Source organism: Lutjanus erythropterus, chromosome 11 (assembly GCF_056507025.1).
Source record: "Lutjanus erythropterus isolate fLutEry1 chromosome 11, fLutEry1.hap2, whole genome shotgun sequence".
Classification (NCBI taxonomy): Eukaryota; Metazoa; Chordata; class Actinopteri; order Lutjaniformes; family Lutjanidae; genus Lutjanus; species Lutjanus erythropterus.
The window spans coordinates 8,084,797-8,102,171 of record NC_139327.1 but is presented as its reverse complement, the minus strand read 5'-3'; the positions used below and the strand labels follow the sequence as shown (position 1 = coordinate 8,102,171).

The window sequence follows — 17,375 nt, the reverse complement described above, 5'->3', positions numbered from 1 at the left end:
GTTTGTTTGACCCCTCCATCTAATCCACATCCATCGTACGCAGACTTTCTCCCTCTTAATGCTGCTCCCTCATAATTACTAAGGCCACTATTGGTCTCTGCTTAACAATAAACATTAATATGGCTCACAATAAGCTGCTTGCCCAGATGACCTGGTATTATCTTAAATGCACTGTGAAAAAATAAAACTGGAAACAACTGACAGCCACCAAATTAAAAGCTGTACAATATATTTGGATATGTACAGTACAAATGTGGCCCATTTGCCTGATTCACAGAGGCTTCACTATTCCAACTTCCTTTTATGTGATGGCACAGGAACTTCTATCACCAGTGGGAGCTCTGTTAACCAAAGCCTCTCCCTGCCACTCAAAAGCCATTCTCCAGTACACCCACTGTCAGACACAAATTGACCGTGAAACCCTGATGGATGCCTCAGAGGGCAGAAGCGGTGTCACCCTCTATGAAATAGAAGGAGTCTCACAGCTGACTTTGACACATGTCACAGGATCTTTCTTACCTGGCTGCCTTCCTTTTGCCAAAAGACGGCAGGCGGAGGGTTTCCTTTGGTGCCGCAGAGGAAGGTTACGGTGCGACCAGGTGCTGTGATCTGGTCCCGCGGCCGAACCACGATCTGAGGGGGCACTGCAACACAGAGGACAGAGAGAAAAATGGTTATCGTGGCACAATATAAATGATATCTCTGTGTCATTCTTTGTGTGTGTGTGTATGGCTGATGTGTGTTGCGTGGGCTTAATACAGTGAGAATGTTCCAGCAGTGGCATTGAGTGCATTAAGCCGTGACAGGCCACCAGTGATGACAACAACTCATAACTGACAACTCTATCACACTCAGGCTCTCCCTGTCTTTTCATCTCTCATGGACACACATGTACACACACAGCCAGACACACACAGTCACATGTACACAAAACTGTACTGACTGAGAGTAAGCATAAAACACAACAAATCTCAGTAACACTTGCAGGTGACTGCAAAAAGCATTAGTCAATAAGTGTCTTATTACATGCTTATTAACACTGACACTTAATAACCAACAACAAATTACATAATAGTTAAATAATTAAATGTGTTTGTAATCCTATTATTAAAAAGTCATAAGGCTTTTATTAACATTCTGAAGCAATCTAGAAACTCTTAACGAGTGCTTAAAAATGTCTTATATTCTAACAATGAACATATTAGTTGTGCTATTATTAACATATATCGAGTCTTATTAACACATATTAATTTTAATAAGCATCATAGGCCTTATTACCTATTAACTCATGCACCTTAATATAAAGTGTTACACTAATCTGTGCTGCCACCTACTAACAGCCAGCAGTTCTCACCTGCAGACCACAGGGTATCACTGTTTATCTGACTGCCAGAGAAACACTGTAAAGTTGAAAACACTTCACTGAAGGCCAAAGTGGAACAAACTTTAAAACAAAGTATGACTATTGAAGGGTTTCTGATGTAGAGGCAACAAAGTCAAGAGGACTTTGTGACTGAACATTTTTCAATTAGCGCAGTTAATGAACAGAGTTCATTGTTGAGAACGTAAGTCGGCTGCCTTGTGACAGCTGATAACTCCTGATAAATCACCCAGCTGTTATTCTATCATCAGCTGCTATTTGCTTTCAACCCTCAGTTAACTATCCATTATGTCCAAACATTCAGTCAAGGTTAGCAACTAATTACTCTTTATGAAACTGAAGAAAAAAAAAACACCTTTCTGTCACCATCCTCTGGTGGCTCAAACATGTTTGAACATGTCCAAATAAAGCTGCTGGACGCAGCGTCCATGTTTCAGGTCGTTTTCACTGAGACAGAGGGGAGGATACGGCCCCAGCGTTTCAGAGCAGAAAAACTGCTCATTTTTTCATGATTTGTTTTTTAATAATTTGCACTTTTCTGGGTGGTTAATAACATGTTTCTGTGATGTGACAAACTCAGAACACACATCTATTGTTGCTTTGCACAGTCTAGCAGCTGCTGGCTACAACTAGCATCAGTATTAGAGTGAGTAAATGTAAATGTTAAATAAAGTTAACAACAAGGTTGCTGAATGACAGAGAGACAGCTGCAATGTAGGAACAAAGCCAGTGAACCAGAAGCTTAATTTGCTAATTGTAGCAAGCCAATATGTACTAAAACAGAAATAAGTAAGAAAAAAAAAAAACTCAGACGTTTTCAGCCTCCTCTTCCACTTCTGTGTGCCATCGTTGCACCCAATCCTTCCATTTATCTGAGTCACGCAACAGTAAACACAAAGAACAACATAATGGCTGTGTCTTGTTGTTTCCTTGTGAGCGAAAAAGCCATTATCAGACTAATTTCACTCATTTTCACAGGCCTGCAGATGCAAACAGGATCGTGTAAAGGGGTTCCTGAATGAGGATACGAAATAGATCCTCTGTGACCTTGATTTCTTTGGCTTTGATTGATGAAGGCTGCTATACAGTTGCTTATTGGTTAAGCTATAGGCCATGATAATCAATCTCCTACGCTTGGATGTAGAGCCTATCAAGAAAGTCGACCCAGAACCCACAGGAGCTGAAATTCAGGTTTGTGGGTCACCTTTCTGATCCCAGGCACACCAGGCTAATCAGATGTCTTTGATGGAGGGCAGGAGAGGAAGTCTGTATTTGTGTCTTCACACACACACACACACACATATGCACACATGCAGAAAGAGACACACACCTCTTTGATTTCTATTGATTCTGTAGCAAGTGACAGGCCTTCCTGCACAGAGGGGGGTGTGAATGCATAATGATGCCCTCCACCAGTCCTAATTGATTTCTCATCTTCCCACCTGATCTCCTGCTCCTCTTTCATTCTCTGTCTCAATTAGCATTGAGAGAAACCCGGAGAAAGAGAAAGGCAGGGAGGTGGAGAACCTTCCTAAAGAATAGAAAGACAAACAGATAAAACGCCAAAGAGTCGCAGCGAAAGTGAAAGAATTAAAGGGCAACTTTTCTTCCACTCCGGGGGGTTTCTTACACACAATATGCAATGTGGTTGTGTGCCTTCCTTTCAATATCTGCTTGTTGATGTAAACACGCAATAATCTGCCTTGTCTACACGTTTGCAATTTGCAATGCAGTAATGAAAAAGCACTTACAAGGGCTGCATGATTAATCATGAAAAAAATCGCTATCTCAAAAGTGATCTCATTTCTAAATGATGACGATTCACTCGCTCCTATAGAACAAACAAACTGCATCACAAAATCAAAGCTGCAAGACCACCTCAGTGATGTTACACAGTTCATCTTCAAGCTATTTTTTATGTTCAGCAGCATATAAGTTAATGACTTTGATGTCTAAGGTAAGCGAAGAAAAGAGGCTCAAAGTATTTTTTTGTTAAAAGAAACTTTTGAGTTTAAGGCAAGCTTTGATATATGTTTATGTCCTCGTTTAAATCCCTGTCTAGACAGCAAGCATCTCAAATGTGTGTCTTTTTTTACTTGAGCGTCTGCAATAAATGGTTTTGTTGTGAAAAATAAGCATTGTGTCAGAGAATCATGATCCCAGCTTCTGGGGATGAAAATCGTAATTCGCATTTTAGTAAGAATCATGCAGTCCTAATACTGAGTGACAGAACAAACAGCTACGGCAGGGATGACCCACAGGTCACTAAGCCCCTAAATCTGGTGGCCAAAGTACAATTTTGGTGGCCCAAATGTAAACTTATGTAGTAACAAATACAGAAAAAGCAATTTGACACAACTTAACACACCCTATTGTCCATTTTTCTCATGAATTGTGATGTCATTGTTTCTGATGATAATGAAATTCCCATTTAGTTTTTTCATAGTCTACCTTTTGTGTGTCCAGTTCTTCTCTCAGTCTTGTGTTAGCAACTTAGTAAAACCATACTTCAGTAGCTCCACGCAGAGGTAGCTAGCCCTTGACGAGTGCTGTTCACTGTTTTTGTAGAACATTGAATGAAAAGGCGGGATGTTTGTGTAACTGTAAGGTTATGTTGGAGAAGGCTCCCAGTCTGGGGAATAAAACTTCATGGAATCTTTGGTGGCCACGGAGTAACCTTTTGTGGCCACGAGCCATCAGGCCATGGTTAATGTCAAACACTGTATGGTTGCAGCTCTGTGACTGACAGACGCTGCCTCTCATAGTCTTTTGCTTTTAGCTTGTCTGTTTCAAACACAACATAACTTTGCTTCAGTTTGTCAACCCAAAGCAATTAAACTTTGAGAAACGCTTGCTGACATTAGTTACCTCAAGGGAGGCCAATTTCTCTTTCGTTTTTATGAGAGGGTTAGAGTTCGATTGAGCACTGAAACGAGGAGAAAACAGCTTATAAACCAAGATAAACAGAGACAAGTTGGTGGGCTGAGCCAGAAAAACAGGCCAGCACTTAAAGCAGATGAAGAACTGAAACTTTCTCTGACGATGAAATGTCTAGATTGTGTATCACTGACTGCCAAATTTCTAGCCAGCCTCTTTGTGACTTGCCTGCTCCCTGTAATCGCTCACCTCAGATGAGTGTGCAAGCTTAATTTCATGCCCTGCATACACATTTTATTGCCCCACCTTGGGAATTACCTTGCCCTTTGCTATCCTAAAGACTGCTCTCACCACGGGCCCCTTCCCACAGCAGGAGGGCGCCCATGTGTTGGCCGCAGGATAAATCACAGCTGAGGGAACTCTGGTCGAGGCAGACAGGGTCATGTCCTGGGATCAAACATGCAGCCCCCCCCCCACTAACACTAAAGGTCAAAGCCCAAACATGCTCCCGGTATTTGGGATGTGAACCGCAGAGTGAAATATGGGACAGTGACACTGAGCCCCTACTTTCACTTCCCAGCCACCTTGAGGACAAGCTTCCTGTCAAGACTGATGCAAGGGCTGAAATATTAAAGAAATGCAGTGTAATACCCACTTCTTATGTAATGCAACTCCAGGCTTGTGCACATACAGATGTGACGAACACAACAGAAAAGACACCATGTCAGAACACGGCGCTAAGCAGGCCATTTGACAAAAACTTGTCAACACCTGAACATTTTCCCCTCGCGCCTGACACGCCATAACTTTGACCCAAATTCAGTGACAGCTAGGAATATTCAGGCTATTAAAATGCCGTTTTTGGTGCGCTACACAGCCCTGTCTGGAGAATAACAATGTTTGATTTGAGGAGGCAAGCCGGCACATTGCCTGAGGCTGTAATAAATAATTAGCAATAATGGGTGCACTCGGCGCGACACTGAGCTTTAGATTTAGGGCAGGGAGAAACATTAGCATCCTCGCATGGGATGGAAACAGGGAGATGGATTGTAACAGAGCAGCTGAAATATACATGACAAAAATCAGCAAACAATGCCTGCATGTCATGGAAGCTATTTGCGCAGCACCTCGCTTGTACAGTAATTTGGTATTCTGGAATGCTGGCTCTTAGGTGTGACAGCTTTTGTTATTTTAAGTACCCTTTAAAAAAAAGACAAACTGTTGTGTCTGCTTATAAAACACCATGGCACCTTAATTTTCCAATTTTCTGAAATGTATAACCGGGTCTGCGAAAATGATGGCACATAAACTGATAACTGCAGGAGGCAGTGTCAGGGAGGTAAATTGGGGAACGTCTAAATAAAGAATGAAACACTTGAGATAGGAGTTCAAAGAAGCCGGAAGACTTCTTTCATACGCTGGATATTGCCAGAGATGGAGAACACATAACAAGGCTAACATGCCAAGAGGGAGGCAAAAATAGACAAGGACTGCAAGTTAAATTTCCACAGCTTTTCACGATAAGAACTGTCAGGCTGAAGGAGGAAAGTCTGGACTGAGTGTGAAGTGCTTGGTCTCTTTGAATGCTTGTGCCTGTTTCTGTGTGATGACGGCCAAATGCTCTCTTTAAGATGAGAGCAATCCTGCGAAGACGCACAGCCAGTCCTTCCTTTTTTGAACTGGCCATTAAAAGTTAAGCCGTTACGGGGAAGGTAAGGATAGGTGTTGAGGGTTAAAATAACTTTTATGAAGGACACACACAAAATGTATGATTCCACAGAGGGTTTTATGTTGGTCTGCAACTAATGATTACTTCCATTTCTGCTAATTATTAGTTTATCAATTGTTTAGTCTATAAAATGTCAAAAAAGTAGTAAAATATGCTCAACAAAAATCTTCAAAATGCTTCTTTTGTTTAACCAACACTCCAAACCCCAAAGACTCTTAATTTACTGCCATAAATGACAAAGAAATGTAGCAAACACACACATTTAAGAAGAATTTTTACCTGAAAAATTACTGAAATGATTAATTGACTATCAAAATCAATTATCAACTAATCATCGCAGCTCTAGTTCTATGACAGATTGGCCCAGAGACATATGTCGAACTATATTAACATCTACTGTATGTAGCAGGTTGTAGAAATTATCAAACTAAACAAGAAAAGGCAAGACCCAAAGTCTAGGACACCATTTCTGTGCCCAACATTCAGTTTCAATTAGGACACCCCATGTCTGTTGCATCGGGTCATTTTAGGGACAATATCCTGTAGTTTCATCCAAGCCCAGTATGTGGGAATCATGTTCATACTCGCCCATAAATCATGAAGCGCACAATTCAGCGCTATGGTTCATTGCTAATGCAGGAAGTAGTGTGCCCGTTATGTAGCGAGGCAGAAAGTAAAGGTGTGAAGATCAAGGTGGTGGATGGGCATATAGCAATATTGACTTCAAGATGTATTCACAGCTGAGGAGCAGCATAAGGTCTGCCTCTGTCATGAAAAGGGAAGAGGAAGGAGAGAGTAGAGACTCATGAGTTTCTAAATACTCTTCATACTCTACACTCTGCCTCAATATTTTATATGAAAATGTCAAATATTCAAACAAAAATCTGTCAGACTAAGACTTGAGGTGATCTCAAATGTAGGTTGCGCTACAAGGGATGCAAGAAATAGGTTTATCCATTATAAAATTGTATGTAGATATTTTACACCCCTGAAACTGTTAAAAATGACTATATTAATCAGGACTACTCTGTTGCAAATGTAACAAAGAAGCGGGAGCATTTCTCCATGTTCTATGGGACTGTCCCATGGTGCCGACTTTTTGGAAGGCAGTACTGAAAAACCTTGAAGGTTGGTTCGAACAACCAGAATCTCCACAGTTAGATCTCTTAAGGAACAAATGTCATGTGCCACCAGGCCGTACTAAAGCAGAGTTTGAATTGACTTTGGATAGACTTTTTCTGTGCAACTTGAAGAGCCCATGTGGGCCAGAGTCTGTAGGCTGCTTGAAGGGATAGTTCACCCAGAAATGAAGATTCAGTCAGTATCTACTCACCCTCATCCACACTGAAGGTCAGGTTTAATTTTTTAGTGCACAAAACGCTGCTGGAGTCACACAGGAAAACAGTGTTGCAGAATCTCCTAAAGCCCTGACAAGTTGACTCGTAAGACAACATTTACACCATATTTTTAACCTAAATCTTCACTGTAGATCCTTAGCTTGGAGCCACATTCATGTGTGCGTGCACACTGTCTGAACTGGATACGTGTGCTGACCGTGTGCATGGACATGGGAACAGCATGTTGGGGCTTCAGGAGACTTGGATTACTCCAGACTTTATGTTTTACATTTGAAAAATGGTCACCAAACGCTGTTTTCCTGTGAAACTCCAGCAGTGTTTTGTGGACTAAAAAATAAATGTGACTTCAATCGGCATGAGGGTGAGTACGTAATGACTGAATTTTCACTTTTGGGTGAAGTATCCCTTTAAACCCATGACAGAGACAAATGTCTTTGAAAATATGATCACCAGGGTACATAACGCCGCAAGAAAAAACAGCCAAATATAGCAGATTTTTCTGGCTTGTATGTATGTACATATGTATGCATGTGCATCTAAGTAATAGTAGGGTCCTGGATTATTTGGGGGTCCTGGAGTTCCTTGTGGCTGCATTTCTTCCCTTAATTAAAGTGAATCTTCTCATATCACACCTGTATCAAAGTTAACATGTTAAAATGAAAGAAAAAAAAAAGTTTTAGTGGCTTGATTTTCCCTAACTTTAATTATATACCATAACATAGTTGGCAAAAACATTGGCATTAAAGGTGATTCAGGATTGGAGTCGTCTGATATTGACATTCTTGTGATAGGGCTGCTGGTCCCGGCTTTAGTTGGGTTTGGGAAGGGACATCTTCAGTGGAAGATCCTCATAAACAAAATCAAGCAGACAAGTGTTTCCACCGGCTCAGCTGCTCACCACATACTGCGCTCCCACTAAGACAGATCAGAGTGCGCGATTTGTTCCACCGCTGTTGTATGAAAACAGCGTGTTGCTCAATCACATCGCAAAAGGCAGACAAAGTGCTTACAACCAAAGCGTCTTACCTCCCCCACCACCCCACTCCCGCCCCATCTGCACACTTGACGTGTGATTTGCACCAACATACTGAAGCTATCACACACGGGGGAACGCAAATACACGCACGCACTCCCAGCAGGAGTTCCTCAGGGGCCTGGATGTGACAGGCAGCTGTCACAGTCCCACGCTGATGCAGACAGCGTGTTTCACACAAGCACGCTTGAGTAAACACACTCTCACGCTGCTGCTGCTGCTGCTGCATGAGTCTCCAGCTTTATCCCTTCATATAACAACCTCTCTTTCTCGCACACATACACACACCGCTTTTTCCTGATGCTGTTTCCATTGTGATGATTGAGTAGATGGTTATTTCCAAGGCACAATGTATTATAGCTGGACCATAATTCATTTGTGCTTTTATTTAATTTGGAGTTGGACCTTTGTGCCCCGAATTCCCGCCTATTTATCCAACATCAATATATGAACTGGAGGGCTGGAGCCGCTCTAAATTGACTGAGTATAAGTTATAGAGGGAGTACTGTAATTCTTTGCCTATATAATGTTTATGCCCCCTCAGGCAATACGAAGATGTCAACACTGCCTATAGAGTAAAGACAGACATAGAAATTTAATTGCATGAATTCAAAAGGAAAGTCATTCTGCCTTCTGTCTATGCATGCAAAATGTGAAGCAACCAAAAGTTTGTGGCACTGCTTGCAGTTGTTTTTCTTCCCTTTCAAATGTTCTTCTTTTTTCCCCTCTCAATCCCTGCCTCTGTTTCATTCCCAAAGGTTGGCTGCACATTTAGGTCTTGTTCAGACTGCCAGCCCAAATCAGTTTTTTTGGCATGTCCAGATTGATTTTTAGGAAGTTTGGACAGAAAATCAGCACATCAAATCTGATTTTTGCAAAATGGATCCAAGCCGCATTTGGAGGTGGTTGAAATGTGATTCCAACTGGATTTGTACAAATGAGCCTCAGTCAGAGCACTCACAATGTGACACACAACGACAACATCAAATCGAGACTGAGGGAAGTACGTCACAGTATATACCAGCCTCCTCTGTCTGGGGGGACAGCAACATAACTTGATATTGCGGTGGTTTGAGGAGCAAGATGATGGATCTCTGTTTCTCACGCTTCTGCATTGTCAGCAAAAACATAGTTACCAATGGGTTGTGGTCTAAAGTGTCTGATTTCATGGCAGCTTTTATAAATAATTGTGATGCATGTTCCAATGTTTTTAAGTAGTCTTTGCAATGAAATTGCACAAGCAAAGGAAAACTGCAAAATCCCTCACGATTTCTTCTTTTTTCTTGTAATTCAGAAGAAATGTCCAACCTCATGTTCTTTTCATTATCCATAACAAAATAACAAAAAAAAACAAAAAAAAAAACAAAAGTTCAGTTGTACTCTGAGACATACATGCATGACATGTATGTGAGCAACTACGACTGTGCTACAATTGTTGGAAATTACAAGAAGATAGTGCAGAATTCGTAGTGGTTGGTTGAATTTCGGATTGCATCATTGCAACTTCCAGGAGGGACTGAGCGACCCAAGCAGATCGGTAAGTGATGTCTGGACACACAAATCCGATCTGACCACTTGCAAATATCAGCTTGGACAGTCTGGCTTAAAGATTTGCCTGCAGTCTGAAAAAGGCCTGAGAATAAACATCAAGTCCAGTTTTTGTGAGAAGTCCCAATGGATTACAGAACAAATACAGCATCAGTTTCTGTTTAGTTTTGCTTTCTTGCCCTTCAGCTCCAGAAAGCGAAAAAAAAAAGGTAAGCTTGAAAGCAAATGACCGATTACACCAGATGATTTTTTGGGATTGACACATCAGCGAGGTCACTTTGGAGCCTTGTGCCCCCCCACCCCACCCTCGCCCACTGCGAGAGTATTGCCGTGCCCCAGTTTAATTGCCGTCCTCGGCCTCAGCCCTCTACAGGATGTCCTGATCGTTATCAAGCATGCTTGATATTTTAGTCCGAGGTCTTGTCTTGCAGCAGGAGTGAAACGAACAGGCTGATTTGTTGTAATCATGGCCAGGTAATGTGAGCTGCTACTACACTACATCTAACATGCATCCAGTCGGACGAGGTTTTCCACAAAAAAATGTTCACTTTCTCCTCTTTTTGCTGTGTTTTTTGTGATTTCTCAGGTGTTCAATGAAACATTTCCAACCCAACTTCAGTTACTGGGCACTCCACACCTACCTATCTCATTCGGTTGCCCTTGCCCTTGCCTTTAAAAAATGTATTGTTCGTTTCAAAGTGCAAGTGCTGAATCTTAAAATGGCATTACCTTGATACCAGCAGAGGACTACAAATGGTAGCTCAGTCAGTATCGGACAGTATTGAAAAGATGTAAGGCCCAATACTACAGTAAATTGCAATTGTTAAATTAGTTTCACGTAGCGTGGACTGACGTGGGATGGCCCTATTCACACATTTGGTTTCTAATCACTCAAACCTCTGCTAAAGAGAACTGGCTCTCTAATGGACATAAATCTGTGGATGTCCTGTGCCAATGTGTGTCATAGCTTAAAAGGGTTATTTCATCCCTCTCTATTGCCTCTGCCTACGCATATGTGAAGTGACTGAGAGATGGAAAACGTGAAATCGTATAATGATGTAAAACCTTCAAAGCATCAAGCCCCTTTCAGAAATAGAAAATGTACAGTGAAGAGTCAAAACCCACAGAGACACAAAGACAACACTTTCTCCGTACACACACCCCCAGTTCAAACTCCTCTTTGTTGTGTTACCTAAACTGTTCCTGAAACCCATCATTTAGCCTACGCTGCCTACTATTTATTCCATTTTTGTTGTTGGAACATCGGAAAAAGAACCCGCCTGACAGCCCAATTTCTCAGACACCTGTGAAAAATTGCAACTCTTTTCCTCAATTGCATGTTTGTCTTCCAGGAATGCCAATGAAAAGCTCTTATGCTGCAGAAACAATATTTTCACTTCCACAGAGAAAGGTCTGCTTTCGTGGCTTTAGTATTTTTCTATTTCACAACATGCAAAAAAAAAAGCATCCTGTGCTTTTCAATTGACAGCTTTTTCCCATTTAATCACCATAAGTACACTTGGAAGTGATATCATGCACAAGCAGCTTGGTGTTACATGATGAGCTTGTCAGCTTCCAGACTACACTGCTCTCTTGGCTGAAGGGGTCTCTGCTGAAGACACAACGCTGGAAAAGGACTATTTTCCAAGTACAGAGGCACAGAATATTCAGCATATTATTGCTGCACCATTACACTGTTAGAATGAGTTTTTTTAGTGTGTGGGATTGGGATGCCACAGTGAGGAAATTTTCCCACCAGTTAATAAAGTTGTGAAAACACTGGTGCCATGATTACTCCAGACATTTAACAAGATGCTCAATATCTGTAACGTTTAAGCGCTTATTTTGATCTTCAATGATTTTTAGAGCTTCCCTTTTCTTTGAAAGAAACAAACTCTTAGAGGGTTGGTTCGTTATTAAGTTTTGAGTTGCCAGGTCTATAAAACATCCCCCAGAAAGACCCCAACAAGCAGAGTTGCAAAGTAACGCTAACATGACGTACACAGCGACTGTAATGCTTGCTTTAGTTTAAACAAATAAGCACCAGCTGATCCCTTCCTGGGAGCAACAGAATACACACTCCAGGATTGTTTGGCGATGCTGAGACCTCAAAAATAGGGAGAATTTTGAGTGTGTGTGGAGGTCCTCCTCCAGAAAAAATAAGTTTCAGAAGTGCTTTTCACACTGTTCTTACCCCCAAGCTAAGGGAGGTGTTTGCCCGAGGCTAAGAAAGCTTTCACACTTGCACAGTCCTTCCCCATTCAAAAGTGGGCTAACCCTAACTTTAGCCAAGGGCTTGCCAGCCCTGCTCTGTCCAAAGCAGTGCTAGCCCCGAGGTTGAGGGGTTAGCCCCTGAAAATTGACTAAACCCAGGATGGAAAGATCAAAGAATTTGCCACAGAACACTCTAAAATATTAACATCGGTTGCTGAATCAACAGACATTTAACCCAAAGTTAGTACAAGTGCAGTGTGACTCATGTAGCCCAGCTTAACCCTGGACTAAAAATGGTGTGTGAAAGACACCCCAGTTATGACAGGGTTGTAGCAGTGTGAAAAGCCCTAGAAACTTCATGAATGTTGGTGACTTTTAAAGAATGAAAATAAAATAATAAGCACATCTACAAAAGCATTTTTATGATAAATGCTTCTAATTTTAATTCTCAGGAAAGAATACAGAATAATTCACCCCTCAGGCAGATATTACAAAATCCGTGCTTCTTTCCTTTGTGTGAAAAACAGGGATTCTTCTTTCCAGGACATCTGTAATTTGCTTGAGTCTTTTTATCGCTTAGCACTCTCCATTTCTTTCTCTGAACAAGGTGCAAGCACCTCTTTTCTGCATCACGAGCGTGGCTGGAATCGATATTCGGTTCAGCCGTACGGTTGTGCGTGTTGAAACCGAAGACTTTTTCGGGCAGCAATATAGAAAAGGAAAGGAAGGTGTGAATACTGGTCATAAACCGGGAGGAAAAACAGGAGTGTTTTTATGACCCCAGGAGGAAACCAGCAGAGTGCAATGAAAAACAGGAAAATTGAAAGGGTTGGCAACTATGGCTGGGACTCCGTTTAGTTGTCCTTCCAGCGAATTTCAGTCTGTACAACCATATTCAGTTGTCAAGCAAGCATTTCATTCATCTCACTTCTGCTACCGCTGCATGGAGCAGACACTTCAGTCAATAATTGTGGGTTGCATCGTCCGACTAAAAGTATTGATAAGACGGCGGAGGCGGTGGGCAAGTAATGTAATCAATGCATGCCTGAACACCATGTAACAACTGTCATACCTACTACCTCGGCAAGCCCAGTGTGACTTATTTGGGGTTTTATCCACTGTAGCTCCCTGTCACTGTACGTTTTATGTATTCAAGAGCGTTTGTGTATTACATTATAGATACCTAGTATTAATGGAAGCTGCTTTTTCTTTGTAGTTATAGAAGCGCCACCAGAGCTAAAGCATGACTGAAGTGCAGTTGTAGAAAATCAAAAGCCTACTCCCACCGTTTCCAGAGGTACTTAAAAAACTAATTGACTATCCTCTGTTCCTAATTGGCCAAAAAGCACCAGTAGAAGCGGGGGATATGCTTCCAACATGGCAACCTTAAAGTCTGTCTCTCACACACACACACACACACGCACAGAGGCATGCAGAGATGGGATGAAATGGAATACTTACTGGATGGGCCGACTGTGATGCAGTGATGCAGAAATGGGTGGAAAAGAAAAGAGAAAAAAGAAAAAAAAATGAAGAATGAGATGATGAGTTCTTGATGAATGAACGGTGCTGCTGCATGACACATTTAGACAAGACAGCACCACTCAGCTTTATATTCAAAATTAATAATCACATGAATTAACTGAATGTGAATGGAGTGAAGTGCTATCTAAAGGGACAGTTCACCCCAAAATCAAAAATATATGTTTTTCCTCCGGCCTGTAGTGCTATTTATCCATCTAGATAGTTTTGGTGTGAGTTGCAGAGGACTAAACAGAACTCGGCTAGAGATGCTAAAAGCACCAAAATAATACATTTGAAAAATTCAAAACCTCTTTCTCTCTTTCTAAAAAATCATGAACTGGTTAATCAAGGTAATCCAGAGACCTTGCTGTGAGCAGTTTCATGTATCTGTCTACATGTATAAACAGCACTACAGGTCAGGAGAACAACATGCATTTTTGATTCTAGGGTGAACTGTCCCTTTAAATGAAGTGGTCCCAAAAGAAAGGAACAGCGGATGAGTTGGAGGAGGAATGATGAACTAAACATGGATACAGGTGAGGATAAGAGATTGAATTCTGATTGATCTGTGGTTTTGTTCAATACGTGGTCATTTTCATTTGTGTGTGTGTGTGTGTTTGTATGCATGTTGGGTGGGTTCCTATTATCCCTATACTGCAGCTGCACGCTCCAACCAACCCACAATCAATCTCTATTTGCCTAACATCTGCCACTGGGAATGGCCCCCTCATTCTGCTGTGAAATTCTATTAGAAAAGCATGTTTATGCATGTGCAAGTGTGTACATGTAACAAACTATCCCGCGTCTGTTTGTCATTGCACGTGTGGGTAAAGCATGTGAGCGCACGTATGTTGACGGATGTCAGAAGTGTCGGTACAGACTGCGGGGCCCGCTCACAGAATCAACTGTTACAGAGTAAAACTCTAAATATTCTCTTTTATCATCACAAATGACAGATTTCTCATCCGAGTGCCTCTCTTCAAGGGACTGACTTTATTCTAATGCAATTTCAATGCTTTTTGATCTCTCTCTCTAGAGGGATGACGAGTCGAGGCTTGAAAGGAACTTAAAATCCATTTTTCACTTTTCCTCTCTTATAGTTTCAGTTAACAGCGTGTTACCAGCAGCATAATATGGGGAGATTTAACCAGCCACAGTGTCTGTCTGGATGGCTGTTCACAAGTTTCTCACACTTCTCATGGATGATATCTCCTCATATGAAACATTTTGGACATTGACGATAACATTCAACATGTATTTAAAGCAGAATCTGACTTGATGGCTTCCACAAAAGCTACCAAATTGAATTCAAAAACAGAAAGACAATTAAACGAGAGCACGCTGGTGGGTGAGATATTTTGTGATGTATAATAGCTAAATTGTCCATCTGTGCAAATAACTTACTCATGTAATTTCTGCCAGTGCAGATTTGCCTTTACTGAAGTTTCACTCATTGAAATAAATCACCCTTTCTTGAGAATTGGGACAAATCGTGAGGCAGCTGGATTCACGAGATCACAAGATCACGTGAGAATCCATTCCGCCAGGCTTCAAGTTATCTGTTTGTGTCCGCACCAGAAGTGGGGCAGCCAATCAGCATCCTAGCAGGGACTACTGGCAGCTACAGGCGTGGTTTTAGGTGTGACGACAGTAAGAAGCATACATGGAAGCGACTCATCTCGAACAAACAATAGCGGCTCCTGAAGTGGTCAGCATAGATACTGTGATAGCATCAGTTATATCAGAACTGGAGATTATTTCTTCAATGAATGATGAGCAAAACACAGAACTGAAGGTTTTTCGACAGTAAAGATGCTTTCCCTCTTCTCCTGACTGGCTTCAGCAAGAGTTTGATCTGATTAGTTAAAGTTTGATAGAGAGATGGTTCATACAATCACCTGCCAAGTGTTTTTTGAAAGTACCCGCCCTTTTCCAAACAGTTTCTAAGGACAACTTCCCAGATGGTTCTGTGTACCAAACCATCAGGTGTGTCCTTCCAAAAAAAACTTTAAAAATTATCAATACCAACACTCTAATTCCAACTTTTAGGTTAAAATTTATTTATTTTTTCTTTCTGTGCCAGAAAAAAAAACACTTGTCCCATAATTTAGGAATGAATTAAATCTATCTTACTCTATCTGTGTCTCTATCTCACTTCCTGGTTTAAAAAAGGTGGGACAAATTCATTCAAAAATATTGTTATCAGATGTGTCTCACCCATAACATGTCAACTCTGTAGCCCTTCTAAAAAAGCTAAAAAAGAATTATGGTTTAAAAAGGTGTATTTTGATTAGCATTAAGAGAACTCTGAGCAACTTTAAAAAGTAAAATGTCTGCTCACTATGACTGTGCTGTGAAATGAAAAAATGTAACATTTTCTCAACTTTGAGTCTACATTTAATAAAAATTTAATCACAAAGAGGTAGAATGTATTTTCCTGCACAGTTGAAGAGTAAAAATCAAACCCCCTCAAAATACAGTTTTGTCCCAACTCTCAAGCTATATTTAATAAAATAAAGCAGGATCTGACTCCTTCTTTTCTATTATTGCACACTTTCTCTGAGAAGTCTGCCAACATTTTGGAAATAAGTGAAAACACTGTTAATCAGGCACTTGTTTTGATTTTTACACATTATTCATGCGTAATATCAAATAGTTTTTGTGATTTACACATTTTGAAATTCGCTTTTATTCATTCTCAACACCTACATTATGCAGCCAGCTGGCACTGTCAGTAACTGGAGCTGGAATCTCAGCTGCTTGAACAGCAAATTGAATTCATGCTGAATATTTAATTTCAGGGGTGAATTTTTTTTACTAAAATATTACTGATGCATGTGTGCTTTGTGTTTGTGTGTATGTGTGTGTTTGTGTGTGTGTGTGTGTGTGTGTGTGCTGAGTGATAAAAAGTAGCCCATGTCTTACCGTGCACTTGCAGGGTACCCGATGCTTCGGCTTTGCCCACACTGTTCTCTGACACGCAGGTGTAAGTGCCCTCGTCCTCGCCTCGCACCTGGGTCAGGCGCAGGCTGTTGTCACTGCGGATCTCGAATCTGAAAAGACGTCAGCACGCGAGATTCAGCACAAAATGCAACACATCACTTTTCCGGAAGCTCCAGCCGTTGGAGAATTTCGTGTTTTTACTGCAAATTGCAAAGTTATCTGGTCCATTGAGCCTTTGAAAAATGCACCTGAGTGACAGAAAGTTGTGATTTAGTGCCGCAGATTATCGTCTACATGTCAACAGATGTGAAAGCCATAAATGCACGTGGAGACGGAGTGAGATGTCCTGCATGGCTTTAGGCAACGGACAAATAATCCATGGGAGTCTCCCTGTGTACATTTGAATCCTGCTGACAACAAGGGAACATCTTCCCCAATTTCCCTCGAGGGATCGTTAAAGTTTCATCCAATCAGATCCACAAAGTGTTTGAGGGAGGGAGTGAGGAGTGTATCTCTCTGTGTTACACTGCAATAGTATCATGACTATTATCACATACTATCATTGGTACTATTATTACTAGTACTGGCAGCAGAGGAAGAACAGGATGAGTCCTAAAGGCACAGCTATTTAACAAATATGTTATCTATTATTTGAGTGATTGTCTCTGTACTTCATAAGCATTTGTGCTGCATGTGCATGTTTCATTTTATTGTCCATTAAACCTCCAAAACATCACATCCTCAAAAACATGTTTTTATTTTGTCATT

At 41.2% G+C, this 17,375-nt stretch overlaps 1 protein-coding gene across 1 annotated transcript in view; it reads right to left on the bottom strand.

Annotated features, from left to right (window-relative positions):
- Positions 1-17,375, bottom strand: part of robo3 (roundabout, axon guidance receptor, homolog 3 (Drosophila)) — a 234,745-nt gene that overhangs the window by 45,268 nt on the left and 172,102 nt on the right. The window contains exons 6-7 of the mRNA XM_084730686.1: positions 16,590-16,717; positions 520-644 (exon numbers count right to left, since the gene is read on the bottom strand). Coding sequence (XP_084586812.1) covers positions 520-644; positions 16,590-16,717 — 253 coding nt within the window. The remainder of the gene's footprint in view (positions 1-519; positions 645-16,589; positions 16,718-17,375) is intronic.